At 36.1% G+C, this 19,621-nt stretch overlaps 1 protein-coding gene across 1 annotated transcript in view; it reads left to right on the forward strand.

The window, feature by feature from the left end:
- NPFFR2 (neuropeptide FF receptor 2) overlaps positions 1 to 19,621 on the forward strand; it is a 78,525-nt gene that overhangs the window by 50,874 nt on the left and 8,030 nt on the right. Inside the window, exon 2 of the mRNA XM_058547243.1 lies at positions 15,538 to 15,872. Within this exon, the coding sequence (XP_058403226.1) occupies positions 15,538 to 15,872 (335 nt within the window). The remainder of the gene's footprint in view (positions 1 to 15,537; positions 15,873 to 19,621) is intronic.

Consider the following 19,621-nt stretch of genomic DNA (forward strand, 5'->3'; position numbering starts at 1 on the left):
CCTGGCATCATCCCTGATCAAATAGCCTGACATAAATGTACTTGGAAAAATGAGAGGGGAGAGGCCAAGAAGGCAAAAGGAATGGAGAATTTAGTGAGAGCCGGAATCTAGGATAAGAAGGAACCAGATGCCCCATACACCATTTCACCCTCTGTTAAAAAACAAAATTCAACAGAGTAAATTTTAAAGATCTTGTTGGCTTTACTCAATGATTCATGAATCAGGCAGCATCCAATCTGGCAGAAAGAAAGGAGCTCCGAAGAGCTATAGAAGGCAAGAGATATTACAGGCAGAAGGCAGCAGGAACAAGGAAGTTACACTGGGCAAAAAGCGGACCGATTATTGCAAGGTTACTTTTCTTTAGGGGATGGCAGGGGTCTATCACGCAGATTCCTAACCAGCGCTGATCAGGCGATTCCTGATTGACTGGTATAAGATTCCATTCCTGGGAGAGTGGAAACTGTAATCAGGTTAAATCTTGGTTTGGTGACGTGGGGCTTAGCATAAATGACTCCATTTGGGGCCTGTTTTCTTGTTTTTTAACATCCCTCAAGAGAGGGACCTGCATTTTTCACAGTCCACAGGCCAGGGCTCTAGCCATTTAAAATAGACATTCACGTAAAGGCTTATCTCAGAAGTACAGGTGGAAATAAAGCACGCTTTTTTGGGGGAGCAATTATTAGTCAGTCAGGTAGTTGGTGGTGAAATTCTTGGGCTGCCTGCCTAATTTATGAACTGAATTGCATATTTACTTAACTCTTTATGTCTATGACATCCTATTTTTATTTTCTTATCTGAGTGTTTCTAACATATTAATGAAAACTATATTTCATTTTCATATTTCATATTTCATTTTGATATTTAAGGGAAGATGAATTTTAAGGAAATTTGAGGAGACATACACTTATATATGTGTGTGTGTTCGTCTATATTCGAAGATATATATTTATCTACTCTTTTATTCATCTGCTTCTTATCTTGTATGCCAAAATAAATAAAACAATTATAATTGTTAAAGATTATATTTCTACATCTTTCTTCTTCTAGAGGCATGTCTTTCTTTTTCTTTTTGTCTTTTACTACATAAATAATGAAAACAAATAAATGAAACCATGTTAACCGTAAAATCAATTTTCAAAAAGGTACTAAGAAGAAAATAAATCCCAAATCCCAACACTGAGAAGCAGCCACTGTTAACATTTGGTGGACATAACTTAGATACAGCCCATGTATCTGGATCTGCCTTGTACTGGCCTGTGAGAACTACCTCTGCACATCTCTTCCCAGCTCTGCATTCAGGGATGTTACCTTGGTAGATTGAAATCAACCACGGTGGGAGTATTTACACCATGGATAGAGGCTACATACCAGAGCTTTTGTTGTGTTTTGGTGTTTTGAAAGGCAGTTATTAAACACTCACAAACACTCACACCACTAATATGTCGTATGAACAGATATGGAAAGACAGACATTTCCATACAGAAGCAGACAAAAATTACATCATGGTATATATAATATTTTAAAATAAAATGTATTCAATTTAAAATTATTCTTAAATTTTTGAAGGAAAAGAAATGGAAGTGAAACTATAGGAATTGCTAAAGCCTATTGAGATTTTCCTGTTGGTGGGAAGAAGCGCTGTCACAGACCCTATGTAAGCCCCAGGAAACTCAGCCTTTGGAGAGGATGAGGAGAGAGAGTTCTCCTTCCAGTAGTTTATCCTGAAGATTCTAGACACCTTGGTCTGTCTGGATTTCCAACTACATCTCCTTAACTCAGGGAGTCCATAGGGTTCTGCCTGGGTTTCCATTCCTTGCTCTGCAGCCTCAAAACTCTCTCAACGCAGTAAGCTGGGGCAGGCAATCATAGGGCTCCCCTCATTTTCCCCATCTCTCAGTGATGACTGTCCGTATTGCCTGACGTCCAGTGTCTTTGAAGCGACTGTTTCAACATATTTTGTCCACTTTTCATTGTTTCAGGTGGGAGAGTAAATCCAGCCCCTGTTATTCCATCTTGGCTAGAAGCAGAAGTTCCAACTTGATACTTATGCAAATATAAGATTTTTTTCAAATTGTGTTGATACTGTGGATGGTTTAGCATTACTTCTGATAATAATCTACTTTTAAAACAGCTAATTGAAATATTAAATATCAAATGGAGAAGCCTTGATAAAACGAAAGGTGCCAACTAAGTATTAGTAATTTTAAGAGAGATGATTTGTAAGTTTGTGATATGCATATGTTCTGGTTTTGGCTTAGGCCAGAGTATCTGTATTCGTCCTTTTCAAACCTAAAGCTAACGTTGTAATGCTCCTACTGCTTTCCTATTTAGTGTTCACAGAGTGGACAAGCCTTTAGTTCTGTTAGGGCAACAATGGTGCATACCCTATTCATAATGTACATTCATCATCAAGCATAGTGTTTAGTAGATAAAAGATCAATAAATATTGTTGAATTAATGTACAGTTTTGAGAACTGCATATTATTGAATTTTCCCAACCTTCTGTGCTTTATAAATACATCAATGTTCATATTTTTTCTCTCTCTTCCTTTACTCTTTCATGTGGCCCTTTCCACTTCTGTAGTGATTCTGTCTTCATCAGCTAAATTCCTCCTGCTTCTGATCCATTGGGGATCAGCTCATAACGTAACCAACCTAATTAATATAATGAATCTTCTAATTTAGTCTCTAAGTAGTGGCTTAAAACATGGATTTTATAATAAAGGCTTTACTGTAGCCTTTTTAACTGTTAGGGACTTTTCTTCTTTTTCGTCCTGCTTCTGGTTTCTTGAATTGAAATTTTTCCTTGACATTTTACATTGAAACAGCACTGTCGTATCTAGAAGAAAAATCACATATATAAACCATATCCAAGCACAAGGTGATAGCTTAGGTCTGAAGAAGACCAAAACACCCCTGAGATACATCTATTGGACTTTGAGCTTTAGAGAATTGTGAATAATATACAATCTCCAAGTGGGTAATGTTTTTTGAAATCCACCACATTTTTGATCTTTGATGTCATTTAATGAACTCCAGTATAGCCTTAAGATTAGGCTCAAACAACTTATCTTCTTGGAAGCTGTTTCTCATCTTTTAGATAGACCTGACAATTTCTTCCATTACCCTGCACCTTGAATTTATCTCTAAGACTTATGTTGCATATATTTGTTTACATATGTATCTTGCTTTTTAGATTGTAAATTTCCTGATGAAATAGAGTAATTTGTGTATCTATGAATCTCTATGCCAAGCACAGCATTAATTAACATAGAGTAGAAGCTCAATGAATGTGTATTAAATAGATGAGTATTCCCTTTAACAATTATGGAAATTACATGAGGTTTTGGGAATTCTATGGAATTAATTTAAACAAATAACATGTAAGGCACTGTGTTTTGTGCTGAAGGGCATACAAAGATGAGTAAGATGTAGACGTTACTGTCAAGAAGCTAACTATATTTAAAAAAGAGTTACGATGGTAAACAAATAACTGTGCTACTTTATTAATTCTGATAGTAGGATGTGCTCTGGTAACAAGTAAATCCTCAAATCTCAGTGACTTAATGCAATAGAATTTTGTTTCTCATTCATCCAAGTCTGATGTTGGTCTGGTAGCTTTACTGGGTGACTCTTCTGCAAACCATGACCCAGGGATCTGGGCTTCCTCCACCTCGTGTTTCAGCCAACTCAGTGTCCTTGCCCACACTAGTGGGTGAAAGAGGGAGAGAGAAAGCATGGAATATTACAAACACCCTTTTCAGGACATGGTTTGGGGGAGACATTTGACTTATCTTGTCATGTTCATTTGGCCAAAACTCGTCTTATTACTCTGTCTAGATGCAGGAAGCTCAGAAATGTCTTCCTGTCTGCCTTGGAGGAAAACAAAAATGTAGTTATTAACATACAGTATTGTCAAGTATAATAAGTATTAAGTCAATTTGTACAGGCAATTTAAAAAAGTACAGTTCACTTGTAAGTTCTTCAATTTTATCCTTATCACTACCCTCCAAAATGTTTTCTTCATGAAATTACAAATACAAAAAGCTCTCTCCCGGCATGAAAACATGTCATAACAGTTGCATGCGTCTTAGCACTGCTGAGCTCTTATTCCATTCACTTTCTGATAAATTGCTGTTTGTAAATGTTCTATCAGTGGCTGTTGACACCAGCACGATGTATCTGTTAAAAATTGATTTAACTGAGAGATATAGGGTGGAGTTTACCTTTCCATTATTTCACCTTTTAGGAAACACCAATAGAAGCATTCCTTTTTTAAAAAACTCAACACTTCATTACTTTACTAAGGTTTATTGGAATAACTCTTTATGCTACTATTCCTACAGAACAGACATGTGTGCTGTGTATATATGAGACACACACACAGAAACATACAATTGACACATGCCTACACACACAAATAAATGTTACCAATCTTAGCACAGACCTAATGTCTGAATTTTTACCTTCAGAAATATTAAATATTTTGATCCCTAAAAGTAATTTTACCTCAGTTATGCTTAAATTCTAACTTCATATTAATATATAAATTTGATGTCTAACAATATTTAATAATTTTCTACTGCAGATAATGTATTTTCAACATTCAACATGCTGTGCTTCAAAAAATTAATAATTTTTCATTCCAAATATAACTGTAAGAAGTACGAGGAAAACATTGTAGAATAAAAGCACATAGGATTTGATTTCCATATTTTACAAATGAAGAAACTGCTTATTACTGACTAAGATGAGTCAGTAACTCAAGAATTGAGTCAATAACTTAAGAATTGTAAAGAAAATTGTATCGGCTTTGAATTCAAAGACACTTGAATTCAAATTTTTGCTCTTTTGCTTAATTTCTGTGTGACAGTTAATCTTCTTAACTTTCAGTCTTTTCATTTTTAAAATAGGGATAATAATACATAGATTTCAGAGTTGCTGTGATGATTAAATGAAATAATAAATATAAAGCAGCTAATATGTGGTGCAATAAAATTCTAGTTAGTAGTAGCAAATTCCTGTCTCTAATAATAATGATGATAACGATTATAAGAAGAAGAAAAGGAGGAGGAGAAGGAGGAATGCTACAATAATTAATATTAATATTATCATTTTTTTTTCAATTTGAAGACTTAGCAAATCATCTTGAAATTAAGATAGTATAAGCAGATTTACTTGGATTTTTTTCCTTTGCAGACCATTCTTAGGAGATTGAATTTTGTCAAATAGTTTTCCTATTAATATAATTTCTTGAATTTGTTTGACCAGTATAATAAAATGTCATCCTAACACAGAGATGATTATGTTACAATCGAATACATGAAAAAGCAGATAATTGAAAGTGATGTAGACGTCAGAAATTTCCTAATTTTTGTTAGAAAACTGTTGGCAAGAGGATTGGCTTATTTCAGGGCTATTATCATTTTAAATCATCTAGGCAGAACTCAGACGTGTGGAAAGTATCTTTCTATGCATTTTTCATTCTCATAGCTTTATATTGAGAGAAATGGTTCTATTTTCTTGTCAATGATAGTATCCAGTTGCTAAAATATAAATACTTGAAAACAATTTTCAAGAACTAGATTTCACTTTAGAGCAAAAAGAAACATCTACGCTATTTCCACTTAAACATTAAATAATAAAGTTTCATTAAGAAAAATAAAACAAATACTTGGTCGCAAAAATCTGTCTTTGTTCTGTACATTACTTCATTTTGTTTTGACAAATGTATTGAGATAATTCACATGCCATGCATTTCACTGATTTCTGCACATTACTTCTTATACAAGATATACCTCAGCCCATGCAACCTAAGATTCCAAAGATAAAATCAAAATAAACATATTTTGTAAAAAATAAAATAAAATAAACAAATCTATAAAAAGGACTAGAGTAGAATAGACTGGTGCTCAGGGACAGACAAATACTTACAATATATTTTTTTCCCTCAGGGCATTAAAATTCAAATTAGAGGAATTGGACATAAATATATAAATAAGATATTTAAATAAAATAGTAAAACATAATATTACATATAATAGAAGAGATATTAAAAGATAGTCAATGACAATCAAAAACATGGCATAAAATAAAAGTGATTTAGGAATTTTGGGGAAGAATACATATTTCACACTAGGTTAGTCAATGAAAATTTCCTGGATGAGATAAGGTTTATGTTGGGAGTTTAGAGAAGTCTGAGAGGAAAAAAGGAAATGTTGCTGGGTAAAGATGAAGGAAGGGGTAAAAATGTGAACAAACGCAAAGTGGAAAACTACGTCATCCTCAAGGAACAATGTGTGGAAAAAAAAAAAGAACTGGAGTGAATTGTTCTTCTTGAGAAGAGCTGCAATATATTCTATATTGCATGAATATGAGAATATTCATGAGTAAAATTGTTAGCCAGGAGTTCCACAAAGCCACAGGATATGTAACATAGTTGCCTGAAATATTGCATTTATACAAGAATAATTAATTGAAAAAAAGATTTTTGTTTTTTGTTTGTTTATTGTGGTAACATTGGTTTATAACTTTGTATAAATTTCAGGTGTACATCATTATACTTCTATTTCTGCATGGATTACATCATGTTCTCATGTGCACCACCCAATTACTAATTACAATCCATCACCACACACATGTGCCTAATTATCCCTTTCACCCTCCTCCCTCCCCCCTTCCCCTCTGGTAACCACCAATCCAATCTCTGTCTCTATGTGTTTGTTTGTTGTTATTATTTACTACTTCATGAGTGAGATCATACCGTATTTGACCTTCTCCCTCTGACTTATTTCACTTTGCATAGTACCCTCAATGTCCATCCGTGTTGTCACAAAAAGATTTGTGTTTTTAAAAACTCAGATATTTATGAAATGGAATCTTATAAGTCATTTTAGGAGTTTCAGTACTCCCTCAAAATTTGTGAGTATGGGTTCATTCTCCTTAGCCTTTTGAGTCCTTTCGTGGAAAAGCCTGAGTGTTGAGAGTTGAAGGAGACGAAGCTGATGAGATCCATTGGATTGAGTTTGTGGAGGAATTTGAACGTCAGATCAGTGAGTTTGAATTTCACTTGGTAGGAGTGAGAAGGCTTTGAAAAATGCTAAACGGGGAAACATGAAAAATACAATATTTTAGGAAATTACTATAGCAATTTAATATACAGAATGGATGAATGAGGAGAGATTATAGACTGAGACCAGCTTAGAAGATGCCAACACAAATGATTTATTAAGAAAATTACATTGTGGGGCTGGCCCGGTGGCCTATTGGTTGAGTTCGGCATGCTCCGCTTCAGTGGCCCAAGTTCCCTACCCGGGCATGGACCTACACTGCTCATCAGCAGCCATGCTATGGCAGTGACCCACATACAAAATAGAGGAAGATTGGCAACAGATGTTAGCTCAGGGCAAATCTTCCTCAAGCAAAAAGAGCAAGATTGGCAACAGATGTTAGCTCAAGGCGAAGTTGCATTGCTTTGAGAGCCAGTTTTAGATCTGAGTCATAGAAACTATTTAGGGTCCTTTCTCCTTGACTATTTCTTGAATATTAAGAGCTCATTTCATTGGCCCCCACAATTACTAATTTAAAATCTAAGAATTGTTTGCAATCAAAGAGAAATACTATGAACACAATAGCCTTGCCTTTAAGGAAATACAGAAACACTAAATTAGTCATAGTCCCATATCATTTCTAAACTGGACTAATGGAAAATATTACCCATTAATAATCTGTGCTGAATTATCTTTATCAGAAAAAAAAATGTACCTTCCAGACATGTCTTATCAGAAGTCATCAAGAAATATATTTCATTTTATATGAGAAATTAAAGCAGACCCAATCACAGGCTACCCTAAATAGCAAATATTGATCTGATCATCTGTCTGCTAAGAAAAATGTCAGGCAAAGTTTTGAAATTGTTCTTGAAAAATTAGTGGTTATCTCAAACAGTGGTGACGTTTTTGAGGATTAGCATTCTTGGTGGAATATTTAACGAGCAGTTTAGTTGTGGTTCCTTAGTAGAATGAAGTGGTCTTTGAATGGTAAAAACTATGAGGAGGTAAATGGCAGTCATGTTTCCACCCAGCTGGATTTCTGCTATAGCCACATGCGCCTTCAGCCCTGTCTAATTCTTTCCATTTCTGCAGATGGTAAAACATTCTTTCACAGGAAGTAGAGAAGCAATCACGAGAATAAAAGCTCTTAGGGTGCCCCATCAGGCCTAAGCTCCCCTTGATGATAAATCTGTTATTTTTGGCTTTTATTCATCTTCTTTTGGGCATGAAATCTTGTTTCATAGTAAGTAGGAGGACCTCGATTTCTTAGAGCTGCCAGGACAACCATATTCTGGCCATCTCTTTTTCATAAATCCTTAGAACATGATGTATGATGAAATCCCCAGTTGAAAATGTGAAATGTTTTTATACATTTTTGGAGAGTGGTAAACTACCTAGTTTAAATATTCTTGTGCTCACTTTCCACTAAGATCATCCAAGATTCAAACCTCATAACACTCAAAGAATATATAGCTGGGAGTGGAATAAAGTGGGTTGGTGATGCCTAGGACCAACTGGCATGTTCCATGTTAGGTAGGACTCCAACTAGTTTCTCCCCTTGGTGCTTTCCTTGTGCTTCTCTTAATATGGTCTTTCAAGAAGATATGGATATCAATATCTGGACCCTGGAAATCAGTTCTTCCTTCAAAATGGTTGCAGGCATAAAACCAGAAGTGTGGTAATAGTATCAAAGGGATACGCAAGTTAAAGAACGTTTTATATGCAATGTATACATGTATACATGGTACTGTTAGGTGCCACAGGAAATTGGGAAACCTGTTCTCTTTTTGTAGTCCAAATTTTAAGGATCAACTATGGAAACATGTATAGCATAAGAATTGTAAACAACTGTAGTACAACTGCAAATTTTCTGTCAGGTTTTAGAAGTGTATGTAGTACTGACAATATAAGTGGTACGATTTGTATTTGTTATTTTCAGGGGATGTATAGTTGACATATCTGAAAAACTTCCACTTAATTTTCAGCATAATATATATACTTTGACAAGCAAATTTAGGTATTCAGAAAGTAAACAAAATGCAGCCAAATTTCTGCTGGCTGCAACGAAGCACATGCATTTGAGTAATGCTAAATCAGAACATGAAAGAAATTTAGTTAAAACTTAGATGTGAGATAACACCACTTTCACTTTTTAAAGGGCTTTTACAAATGAATAATATAGAAGAGATATATAATTAAAATGATAAAATATTAAAAATATTTTAAATAGCATAAATTATATGTGAATACTTACATGCTTCCAGAAGAAATATTTTAGAGGAAATATAAAGAAATAATATGATAGATTTTACTACATAAACATATGAGTATTTTTAACCTAAAAACACTGTAAAATGGCAAATGCTAGCTGGAAATAATAGATGAAACATATGTAACAAAGGGTAAAATCCCTAATAAGAAAGATATTATGAAACTAACAACAACCAAAAAATGAAAACCTCTATATGAAAAAAGAAAAGAAATGAACAAGAAAAGAATGAAAATTTCCTTTTATCAGAAAAAAACAATTCATCTAAGAAAACACAAATTCCAAAAATCTGGAACTAAAGTTCAACTTCATTAATATTTAAAGAAATGTACATTTAAATAAGTTATTCATTTAAAAGAATAGTAAACTGGCAAAGATTAAAAAGAAGTGGTGGGAATTTTAGTGCCTAACATTGGCAAGACAGAAGGAACAAGCATTTTTAAGCACCACTGGAATAAACGTGAATTAAGACCAACTTTCTAGTAGACAATTATTAAAATCTGTCAAGAGCAGAAAAATGATCATATCTTTTGATCTACTAATTCTTGTCCTAGGAGTATTCTAGAAAATGCTAATAAATGGAAGGAAAGATGAAATATCAAAATATTACTTTAATACCAGAAAAGTTGGAAATTTTCTAATTGTCCAACACAGGTGGTAAATTAAATAAATTATAGTACATCTGGTAACAGATGTTCTGGTAACAGATCAGCAGTCACCAATGAAAAATCATTCTTGGAAAGAGTACTGTTTGATATGAGCAAATACTTACAGTATACCCTTAAGTAACAAAAAGATGCCTTTGGGGTTTATCCTATATAATTATATAACAGAATGTTAAAATGAACTATTCTGGTTTGTGTTTCAGCCAAAAGCCTAGGACAATTATACGGGACCACCGTGCAGATTTGTAAAGAAGGTAACAAGGAACATTTATCCTGGGGCTGAGTAGATAAAAAGACCCAGCGATTAGAAAAAGATTGAGAGAGAGGTTTGTTGGGGTGTGGTGAGTCACCTACTTGCAAGATGGAGGACGGGGGTCTTGCCCCTCAGCTCATGCTTAGCAAAGGGACTAAAGGAGACATACAGAGAGTTTAACATGTGTACCTAATGTTTTGGAGAACACAGTGACTTGTGTCTGCCTCACACATCTAAAGTGCCAGGACCTGGCTGGCTGATTTGTTTCTCTGATAGCAGAGCAACAGAGTTGGTGGCGTTGGCCAACTTATGCTCCTAGAGTCTTTCTGGACAAAAGATACTTGAGTGTTTACTGTGGGCCAGGGGTGATGACACACCTGGATGATGGTTAACTCTCATGCTCTACAGCAGAGTGAACTGTAGGGTTTCTTGAGGCTGAGGAAAGAGCCAGCAGTAGCCAGAGATGAATTTCCTCACACGAAGAGAGACTGTAGATGAGAAGTCCACAGTAACAGTTTAGTGTCTCTGAAGGGGAAAGTACCCCAAAAGTAAGGGTCAGCTTTAAGACTCTGTCCAGCCCAAGGAACACCTCATGACAACCCTAGAAAGAAAAGTAGGACTTTTCCTGCCCCTTTCCCCCTCCCTAATCTTGTCCACCTACAGCTCTGGCAAGGATGGGAACTGAGATTGGCAAGATGGGGTGGAGACATTGTAGAGCAAGTCAGCAAAGAGAAAAGGAGACAAGGAGACATCCTTAGTGGAAATTTAAAATGTTTATTATACTAGACTGGACATATTAATTACTATGCAGTTTTTTATTATCAGAAAGTGATTTCAAAAGTAATAAGACTTCTTCCAAATTTCACCCAGGGGTAAGGGAGAAATTAGCCTCAAATGATAAAATTAAAAAGTCAGCAGGTTACATATTTAGTTGCTTTTACATTGCATCCCACAAGCCGTGTTTCTTCAATGTAGCTGTGATATACAAATAAAATTGTCTCCATCCCATGTGCTTCGGCGAGTCCAGAATTCCCCTCTTCACCCCCCTACTCCTCCCCCCACACGCAGAGTATCTCCAGGAATTCTCTGGATATATATGATGCATTCCTGTTCTTGTCTTATCCTTTATAGCTGCTCTTTTCTCTCTGCCCTACACTAACTCAAACATTAGAACATTTCCCTTGATATTTTAAAAATATCTCCCACAAAGGAAGTTATGTTCAATAGACTCTTGCTGACAATTTGGGGTTATAGGCAGGGAGTAGTTTTCTGTGCAGTATAGAAGTTAGTTTAAAATAATTAAATATTAGACATGACAGATTCTAGAAGTTTTTTGCCCATATCCATCTCATGGCACTTCATTCTGGTCAATTTCTAACTCTAAAGTTGCCCACCCCTACCCCTCACCCCTCCAACTATGTTGCCGACTGTCACACTCTTAGAAGACTGTTTTTATAGGTTTCCCAACTCTTCCAGTTATTAGCTGTAGAGCCTGGGTCAGGTTACTTAACATCTTCCCTTCTTACTTTCCTTAAATATTAAATTGGGATACCATTAGGAGCTACCTCATAGGGGGAAGATTAACTGGGTTGACACCTATAAAGCAATTAGCATAGTGCCTAGCACAGAGTAGACATTAAAATACTCAAAGATAATAAAGTACTAAGTAATAAAGAATTTAAGGGTAATAAAGTACTCATCTGTCTCTTTGGTTTTTCTACTCATTGTCATTATGCCCTAGAGGGTAAGGTTGTATGGGGGTAGTCTCTTTCTCATATGAAGAGACCTCCTCAAAGCATTTTCCTTAGTGAAACAGTCCACACCCCAATAGAATGTGTTACCTCCTTGAAAATAATATTTTTCTCTCCAGGACATTTATGTAAAAATATAAAGTAAAAAGATTGGTAGGAGATAGACTTAAATATTAGATTGTAGGGATATAAGGATATCAAAGGTTATTTAATTCTCTGTGCATATTGTATTTTATAGTTAACACCTGAATTACTTTTTTTTTTTTTTTTTGTGAGGAAGATCAGCACCGTGCTAACATCTGCCAATCCTCCTCTTTTTTTGCTGAGGAAGACTGGCCCTGGGCTAACATCTGTTCCCATCTTCCTCCACTTTATATGGGCCGCTGCCACAGCATGGCTTGCCAAGCAGTGCGTTGGTGCGCGCCCAGGATCCGAACCAGCGAACCCCGGGCCGCCGCAGCAGAGCGCGTGCACTTAACCGCTTGCGCCACTGGGCCGGCCCCTGAATTACTTTTTTTAAAATCAGAGATCTTACTCTGATTTTAGTAGGGCATTTTCATGCCCTACTAATAATTTCAAGGACATAGGCAATCAAGGGGCTTATTCAAAGAGGGTCTGGGACATTGAGGGTGGCTCCTTAGGACCCCTCTTCCTGCATTAGATGGTCAGTCTCTGGCCAAGAATAATAGATGAGGTCTCTGAGTAAGGTTTTGTGATATTACCTAACACAGCACAGTGAGTGTTCAGTCCATGAAATATCTCCATTTTATATCCCAACTCAAATGACATTCTCTAGGGAGTCATACCTCATAAATTCATAGATTCTGGGTTTATTTACTATAAGCAATACTTACACAGGAATATCCTGTTAAAAACTCTAAATAGACAAGGCTCATTCTCCTAGCAAAGAATATAAGACTAACTAGTGGTAAAATGGTTTATGCTTACAATTCATTTATTCAACATGTAAAGTACTAACTCGTAAAGTTCAGACTTTCTGTTATTAAAAAGACATTACACATTTTTAATGAAATATTCCAAAACTTTTGAATCATCAGTATGGGCAGAGTGTAAATTTGCCTTCCTGAAACTAGTATAGACAATTTTCTTAGTCTTTATATTATTTCATCTATAACATTAATGTGATTCACAGAGCACACTTTAAATAATTCTGGTCTTAAAAGATATTCAACCAGGGGTCGACATCATTTAAAGCTTTTTTAATCAGGAAGAAGAGAAAAAGAGACACTTCTTTCTCAAACAACTGACAGGGTCTTTAAGCTAATGCACAGGAAGGTTTTGAAACCTTGCTTCATCTCAATCTTCCTAACACCGTTATCTCAACAGATACACCATGGATGCGTATCTGCTTTGGAAATGTGGTTGCTTTAAGCTAGGGTATAAGAAAAAAGAAAATGGAACTATACAGCATTATGTCCTATGATATATTCTACCCATATGTTTTCCAGCTCTAACTGAATCCATGGATGGATGTTTCCTATCAGTAACTTTTGGCTACCTAGTTCTCATTTGTATTTATAATGTTTCCTTGCCTCAGGTACAAATATCTCTCAATATATGTGTAAATGCTTTTCTTTCGGAGACTTGACTGAAATGATTTTTATCAAGCTGGCAGGTATTCTCGATGCCAGGGTCTGGACCCCAGAGACATTCTCAGTTTGACTCTGAATAGCAGAATACATCTAGTCCCACTCAAATTCCTTTCTTCTACTCCTCTCCAAGCCCCCACCCCATCCCACACTCCCTTTGCTTTTCATTTTTCATTTTTGTTTTTATTTGGGGATAGGGATATGAAATACAGAGAAGCAAAGATGAGTTTTAAAGATTAGAGGAAAGGGAAGAAATAAAATGACAGAATAATGGGAGCTATTGGAAAAAAGAATCCTCTTTTATCACCTTATTTTATATTAGTAACCTATCTTGTTTACTCTTCCCTGTACCTAAAATACAAAGATAAAACTATCCAAAGTGGTATCACAAGTGAATAAGACACATCTCAATCCTTATTTTACAAGAATAAACACGCTCTCTTAAAATGATAGAAATATGTACTTGGTGAAAGACTGGAAAATGCAAAGTGATAATGAGGCCACTAAATGCCTCAATCTTCTGCAAACTGGGATCTGATTATCTACCTGTAGAGAACCATTTGAATTTATCCTCACTGATTGACAGTCCTTGAAACTACTCCAAAAAAGTGAATATGGGAGCTCAATTGTATAAGTCCACTGTCAAATCCATTTTCATTTAAAGGTACGTATAGCCTTCTGTCCAAATAATTTATAAGGTACACAAAAAAGAGTTAACAAGCAGGCCTGGGACTGCTATCTTTAGGAAGGCCTGCATGCAAGGTTGGCCCTTGGCCAGAGTCTGGGAACTTAAATCATGAACAGTTCCCTATACTGATATAAAATTCCCTTAAATGACAAGAGTGGCTCACTATGCATAATCTGTTTGTATAAACAATATAGTTCATGCTGCACACCTACTTTCTATCCAGGAGTCTGGAATTTTGATACATGCTAGGAAGAAGGTGCCATATGACCACTCTCCAATTAAAAATCTTGGGCATTGAGTCTCTAATGAGCTTCCCTGGTGGACAACACTTCTCACATGTTGTCAAACTCATTGCTGGAAGAATTAAGTGTGTCCTGTGTGACTCTACTGAGAGAGGACTCTTGTGCCTGGTTTCCTGCAGATTTTACCCCATGTGCCTTTTTATTTGCTGATTTTACTTCGTATCCTTTTGCTATAATAAATATTAGCTATGAATACACTATATGCTGAGTCCTATAGCCCTTCTAGTAAATCACCAAACCTGAGAGTGTTCTTGGGGACCTACAACACACAAGAGTCTATTGAAATGTCTACATTAAGATATATAGATTCTAAATAAAAATATTTATTGTCTACATGCTATGTGAATGGAATTATGCTAAGTGAAACCAAGGCAAGAAGCCTAGACTTCTTTTAAGAAATTCACAGTCTGGTGGCCATGTCTGCATATAGAAGTGTATAAAAAGAATATTCAATTAACTGAGTCAAAACAGAATAAGGAAAATACAAGAAGCTTACCTCAATGGGAGTTGTGACGATGTAGACACCTCATCTTGTTCCAATTATCAGGAAAGCTAGAGGCATGTAAATTAGCCCTAAAAGAACAAGTAGGTTTTGACAGGTTATGATATCTGGAGGCAGGATGAAGGGGAGTTGTGGAAAGTTTCCCTCGAAACTTTGCAATGAATAGACAGTATGATAAAGAAGTGAAATATAAAGTACACTGAGAAAATAAAATATAATAACGATTGTTACAGCACAATGTGGAATTTTCAAATGCTCTTCATTAAAATCCTAATAATTCAAATGCCTTGTTTATAACTTAGTTCCACGCAAAACTTAAGGATTATTATACAAGGCCTATCAAAATTCCATAGCATTTTAAAAGTGTCCATCTTAAACTCAGGCACAGAACTTATATTCTACTGGTTTCTAATTATGCTTTTTTTCCTGCCTGTCCTTTGTTCAGGTTCATCATGACGGAGAAGTGGGACTCAAACTCTTCAGAAAACTCGCATCACATTTGGAGTGTCAATGACACAAAGCACCATCTGAACTCAGAAATTAATATTTTCTATGTGAACTACTATCTTTACGAGCCTCAAGTGGCAGCAATCTTCATTATTTCCTACTCTCTGATCTTCTTCCTGTGCATGGTGGGAAATACAGTGGTTTGCTTTATTGTCATTAGGAACAAACATATGCATACAGTCACTAATCTCTTCATCTTGAACCTGGCAATAAGTGATTTACTAGTTGGCATATTCTGTATGCCTGTCACGCTGCTGGACAATATTATTGCAGGTATGTTGACTTGCGTGCAGTGGTGCCAAGATGATATGAGATAATGTTTGTCCCATATCCCTGCAGCCATGGCAGGGTCACCCACTCATTCACAAGTATTTATGGAGTTCCAAGAACCGCTCCAGGTACCTGCCCTCATGAAGTCTACACCCCAAAGGAGGAGAAAGAAAATAAACAATAGATATATAAGCAGTCAGAGAATAATAAGATTTATGGAGAAAAATAAAGCAAGTGACAGGTATGAAGAGTGGAAGCTGTTATTTTTATAGAGCGTTGATTGAAGGTCATCAGAAAATGTGATCTGGCACTTCTTGCTGAAGACTTTGAATTTTCTTAACACAGTTTAGGGCATATATAATATGGTAGAAATGTTACTGAGAATATTACGGACTGTAAAGTTCAAGGAACTGGTAAGTCTGTTTTCAATTGATGCAATGTCTTCAATCTAACATAGATAGATATTTAGGCCCTCTTGTGGTTATCTGGGGAGATTTCCAACATGGAGCAGCAGTCCCAATGATTTCTTAAAAAGTGGTAGTTTCATCAGTGGTAATTTGCATGTGCAACAGAAATAATGGCTAGGGTACCACCCTCAAGTACTTCTGGGCCCACATTACCACTACTTCTTTCGCACTACCTTATACACTCCAGAAGTACAGGAACAGTGTATCTACAGCTCCGAGTATAGTTTTGGCACATAGTACTTGTGTAATAAATATTTTGGTATTAATTAATGAACAATACTCAAGATATTCATATTCCAAATCTGTATAAAAAAATGAAACAATAGGGGCTGGCCCGGTGGCGCAAGTGGTTACGTGCAGACGCTCCGCTGCGGAGGCCCAGGGTTCACTGGTTCGGATCCCAGGTGCGCACCCACGCACTGCTTGGCAAGCCATGCTGTAGCAGCATCTCATATAAAGTGGAGGAAGATGGGCACGGATGTTAGCCCAGGGCCAGTCTTCCTCAGCAAAAAAAAAGAGGAGGATTGACAGATGTTAGCACAGGGCTGATCTCCTCACAGAAAAAAAAAAGAAACAATAGTATCATGTCAAAAATATTTAGAGGAGCATGAGCCATATCCTACTTCTTATCCCTTCACAGCATTCAGCATCAGTTCACTGAAGAACAGGAGGTTTCTGTTTAGAGTTTATCTGTTTCCTTCCTTTCTCTGGAGTGGGAGTGAGGGAGAATTTATAGAGTGCCTATTCTATCATCATATACTGCATTCTGTGTTTTTGTGATGCTTATCATTGAAAACAATATATATTCAGGATGTACATTTTTAAGATACTGTGTTAGACAAAAAGAAAGTGAAAGAATTGATAAAAAATTACTATTATTGCTCTCAAGAAACTTATTTCACCAATAAGAAATACTCCCAACATTTCCCCATAAACATTTATAATTAAATTAAATTACTTTAAAATTTTTCCATGTGCATTACCCTGATTCCCATTCCCAGAAAGCAGCCACTTTCAGCATTATTTGCCTTTATTTTTGGTAATTACTACCATATTTCTAAATAGCATGCTTTCATTTTAATGTGTTATGTTCAAACTGTAGAAGATGCAATTTAGTTCTCATAATCCTTTTCTATCATACAAACACAAATGTGTTTTTCACACTCTTTACCTCCTCTCATTATCTCAATATAATTATATTATAGTTTTTGCTTAAATCAATATTCAGAGTATACATTCCTATTATTTATGTAAATTACCCCTACTGAGCCATGTAGAAAGCTATATCAATTTCGCTTTTGTAAAATGTTTTTTTTTGTTTTCCTGGATTTGCTAAGGGCATCATATTTTGATTTGTTTAGTTTTTGGTGTGTACCTATCTGCAATGTATCCTCAAGTTCTCTTCCAGGAGTGTCAATTTCTTGTTAATATCTTCAAACATATCAGGTAACCTTAACTTGCGTCTTTTTCCTGGAGATACACTCCTGGAGCTCTCTATCCTCCTGTTGCTCTCCACGCCTCCTGTTATCCTCCAGGAGCTCAGCTACTGCTCTGAGACCCTAACAATTCTCTTCACTTCTCTTTGTGCTCAATCTGCTGTTTTCTGAGCCATTTCTTCTTCTTTCTTGGTTTATTCCTCTGTCAGCTTCCTGAGAAAGGGTGCATTGAGGTAAAATGTTTGAAATCTTGCATGTCTGCAAATATCTTTATTCTGCCCTCACGCTTGATTAGAGTTAGCTGTATAAAGTATCCCAGGCTGGACGTTTTTTCCCCTCAAAATTTTTAAAGAGATTACTCTGTGGTTACTGCTGAGAAACTTGGTGTTACTGCTGAAACGTCTAATGCCGTTTGACTCTTGCCTCTTTACTCATGATTTGTATTTTGTTTGTCTTCCTGAGAACTCTTAGGGCTTCTCTTTATCCCCAGTGTTCTGAATTTCAGGCATTGATGCCTTGGACAAGTCTTTTTATTTTTCATTTATTGCGCTAGGCACACATTAGGTCCTTTCAACCAAAAAATAGAATGCTCTTCAATTCTGGGGAATATCCTTGTAGAGTTCTTTTCCATTTTCCTTTCTTCAACTCATATTAACCAGATATTGGAAGTTCTAGTTACTCTTTTTTTATCTTTTTCTTCTGTTTACTGCTTCTTATTGTTTTACTTTAAAAGATTTTCTCAACTTTCTCTTCCAGACTTTGAGTTGTTCGTTTCTGTTATCATATTTTAAATTCTTTGAGCTATTTTTATTTTCTGCATGTTCCTTATACTATCATGCACGTTTCATAGATAAAATGTGTTGTATCTCTGAGGTTATTAGTAATAATTTTTTTGGGTTTTTCATTTTTCATCTATCTGATTCATATTGGTTTTTCTCCTAAGTTTCTTTCTTCCTATTTGTTTTAGTTGCTTTCTTTTATGCTTGAGGTTTCCCTAATGTCAATTGCTATAGCTGCTTGTGTTCAGAGTGAGGCACTGTGTGGATGCTTTAAACCTCTGCATACCTGGGGTTTGAGGGTAGGCCCACTCTCAGTTTCATTAGTCTGGGCCATTTATTGGCCACAACTGTCAAAATCTGCATGTCAGTGTTCTTGGAAGGCTCACTTGCCCCAGAAGGAAATTCTCTGATCTACTGCCAAAGGAATAGCAGGCTGGCTGCTGCATGACGTTGCTGAGTGGGTCTCTGGGCCAGTGGTCTTGCATGCAGAGCATGTATTTTCACTTATTCCTTCTACGTCTTTGTGGCACCTCCTCCACCTGCACCTGGTGACTCAGTCTAGAGCCCCTGTGCTTCCACCTCCTTAGAGAGGAACTTCCTTTCTTCTGCCTACCTGGGGAAAAGCCAGTGGCATCTGATTGCATTTATACAGAATTCAGTCGCTTGTGTTGTTTTCCCAACTTTACATTCAGTAGTATGCAGCACCTCAGTTCCTCTGGATTTATGTTCTTTTGGCCCTAGCGCTGTCATTTCAGTGGAGGTTAGTGAGAGAGATGAGATCAATCATGTGCTTATTCTTCCATTTTCAACCAATGGCTGTACACACTCCTTTTTGCATTTTTGTGGAAAAATAATACTATAGCAACCAAACAAATTTTAGGACCGGAAAGACATGCTCTCTTTTGATTTCTATTCCGTAGAGTCAGGCAAGCACCTATTTTAAGAAGGTCTGCATAGATAATAAAATGTTTTATTCAGATATACTTGGATTATTTAGGTTATTGGGAATATTTTAAACTAGATAAGAATATTTTTAAAAATAAATTGTAGAATATTTTTTAAGACATAAA

The sequence above is a fragment of the Diceros bicornis genome, chromosome 8 (assembly GCF_020826845.1).
Source record: "Diceros bicornis minor isolate mBicDic1 chromosome 8, mDicBic1.mat.cur, whole genome shotgun sequence".
Taxonomy (NCBI): domain Eukaryota; kingdom Metazoa; phylum Chordata; class Mammalia; order Perissodactyla; family Rhinocerotidae; genus Diceros; species Diceros bicornis.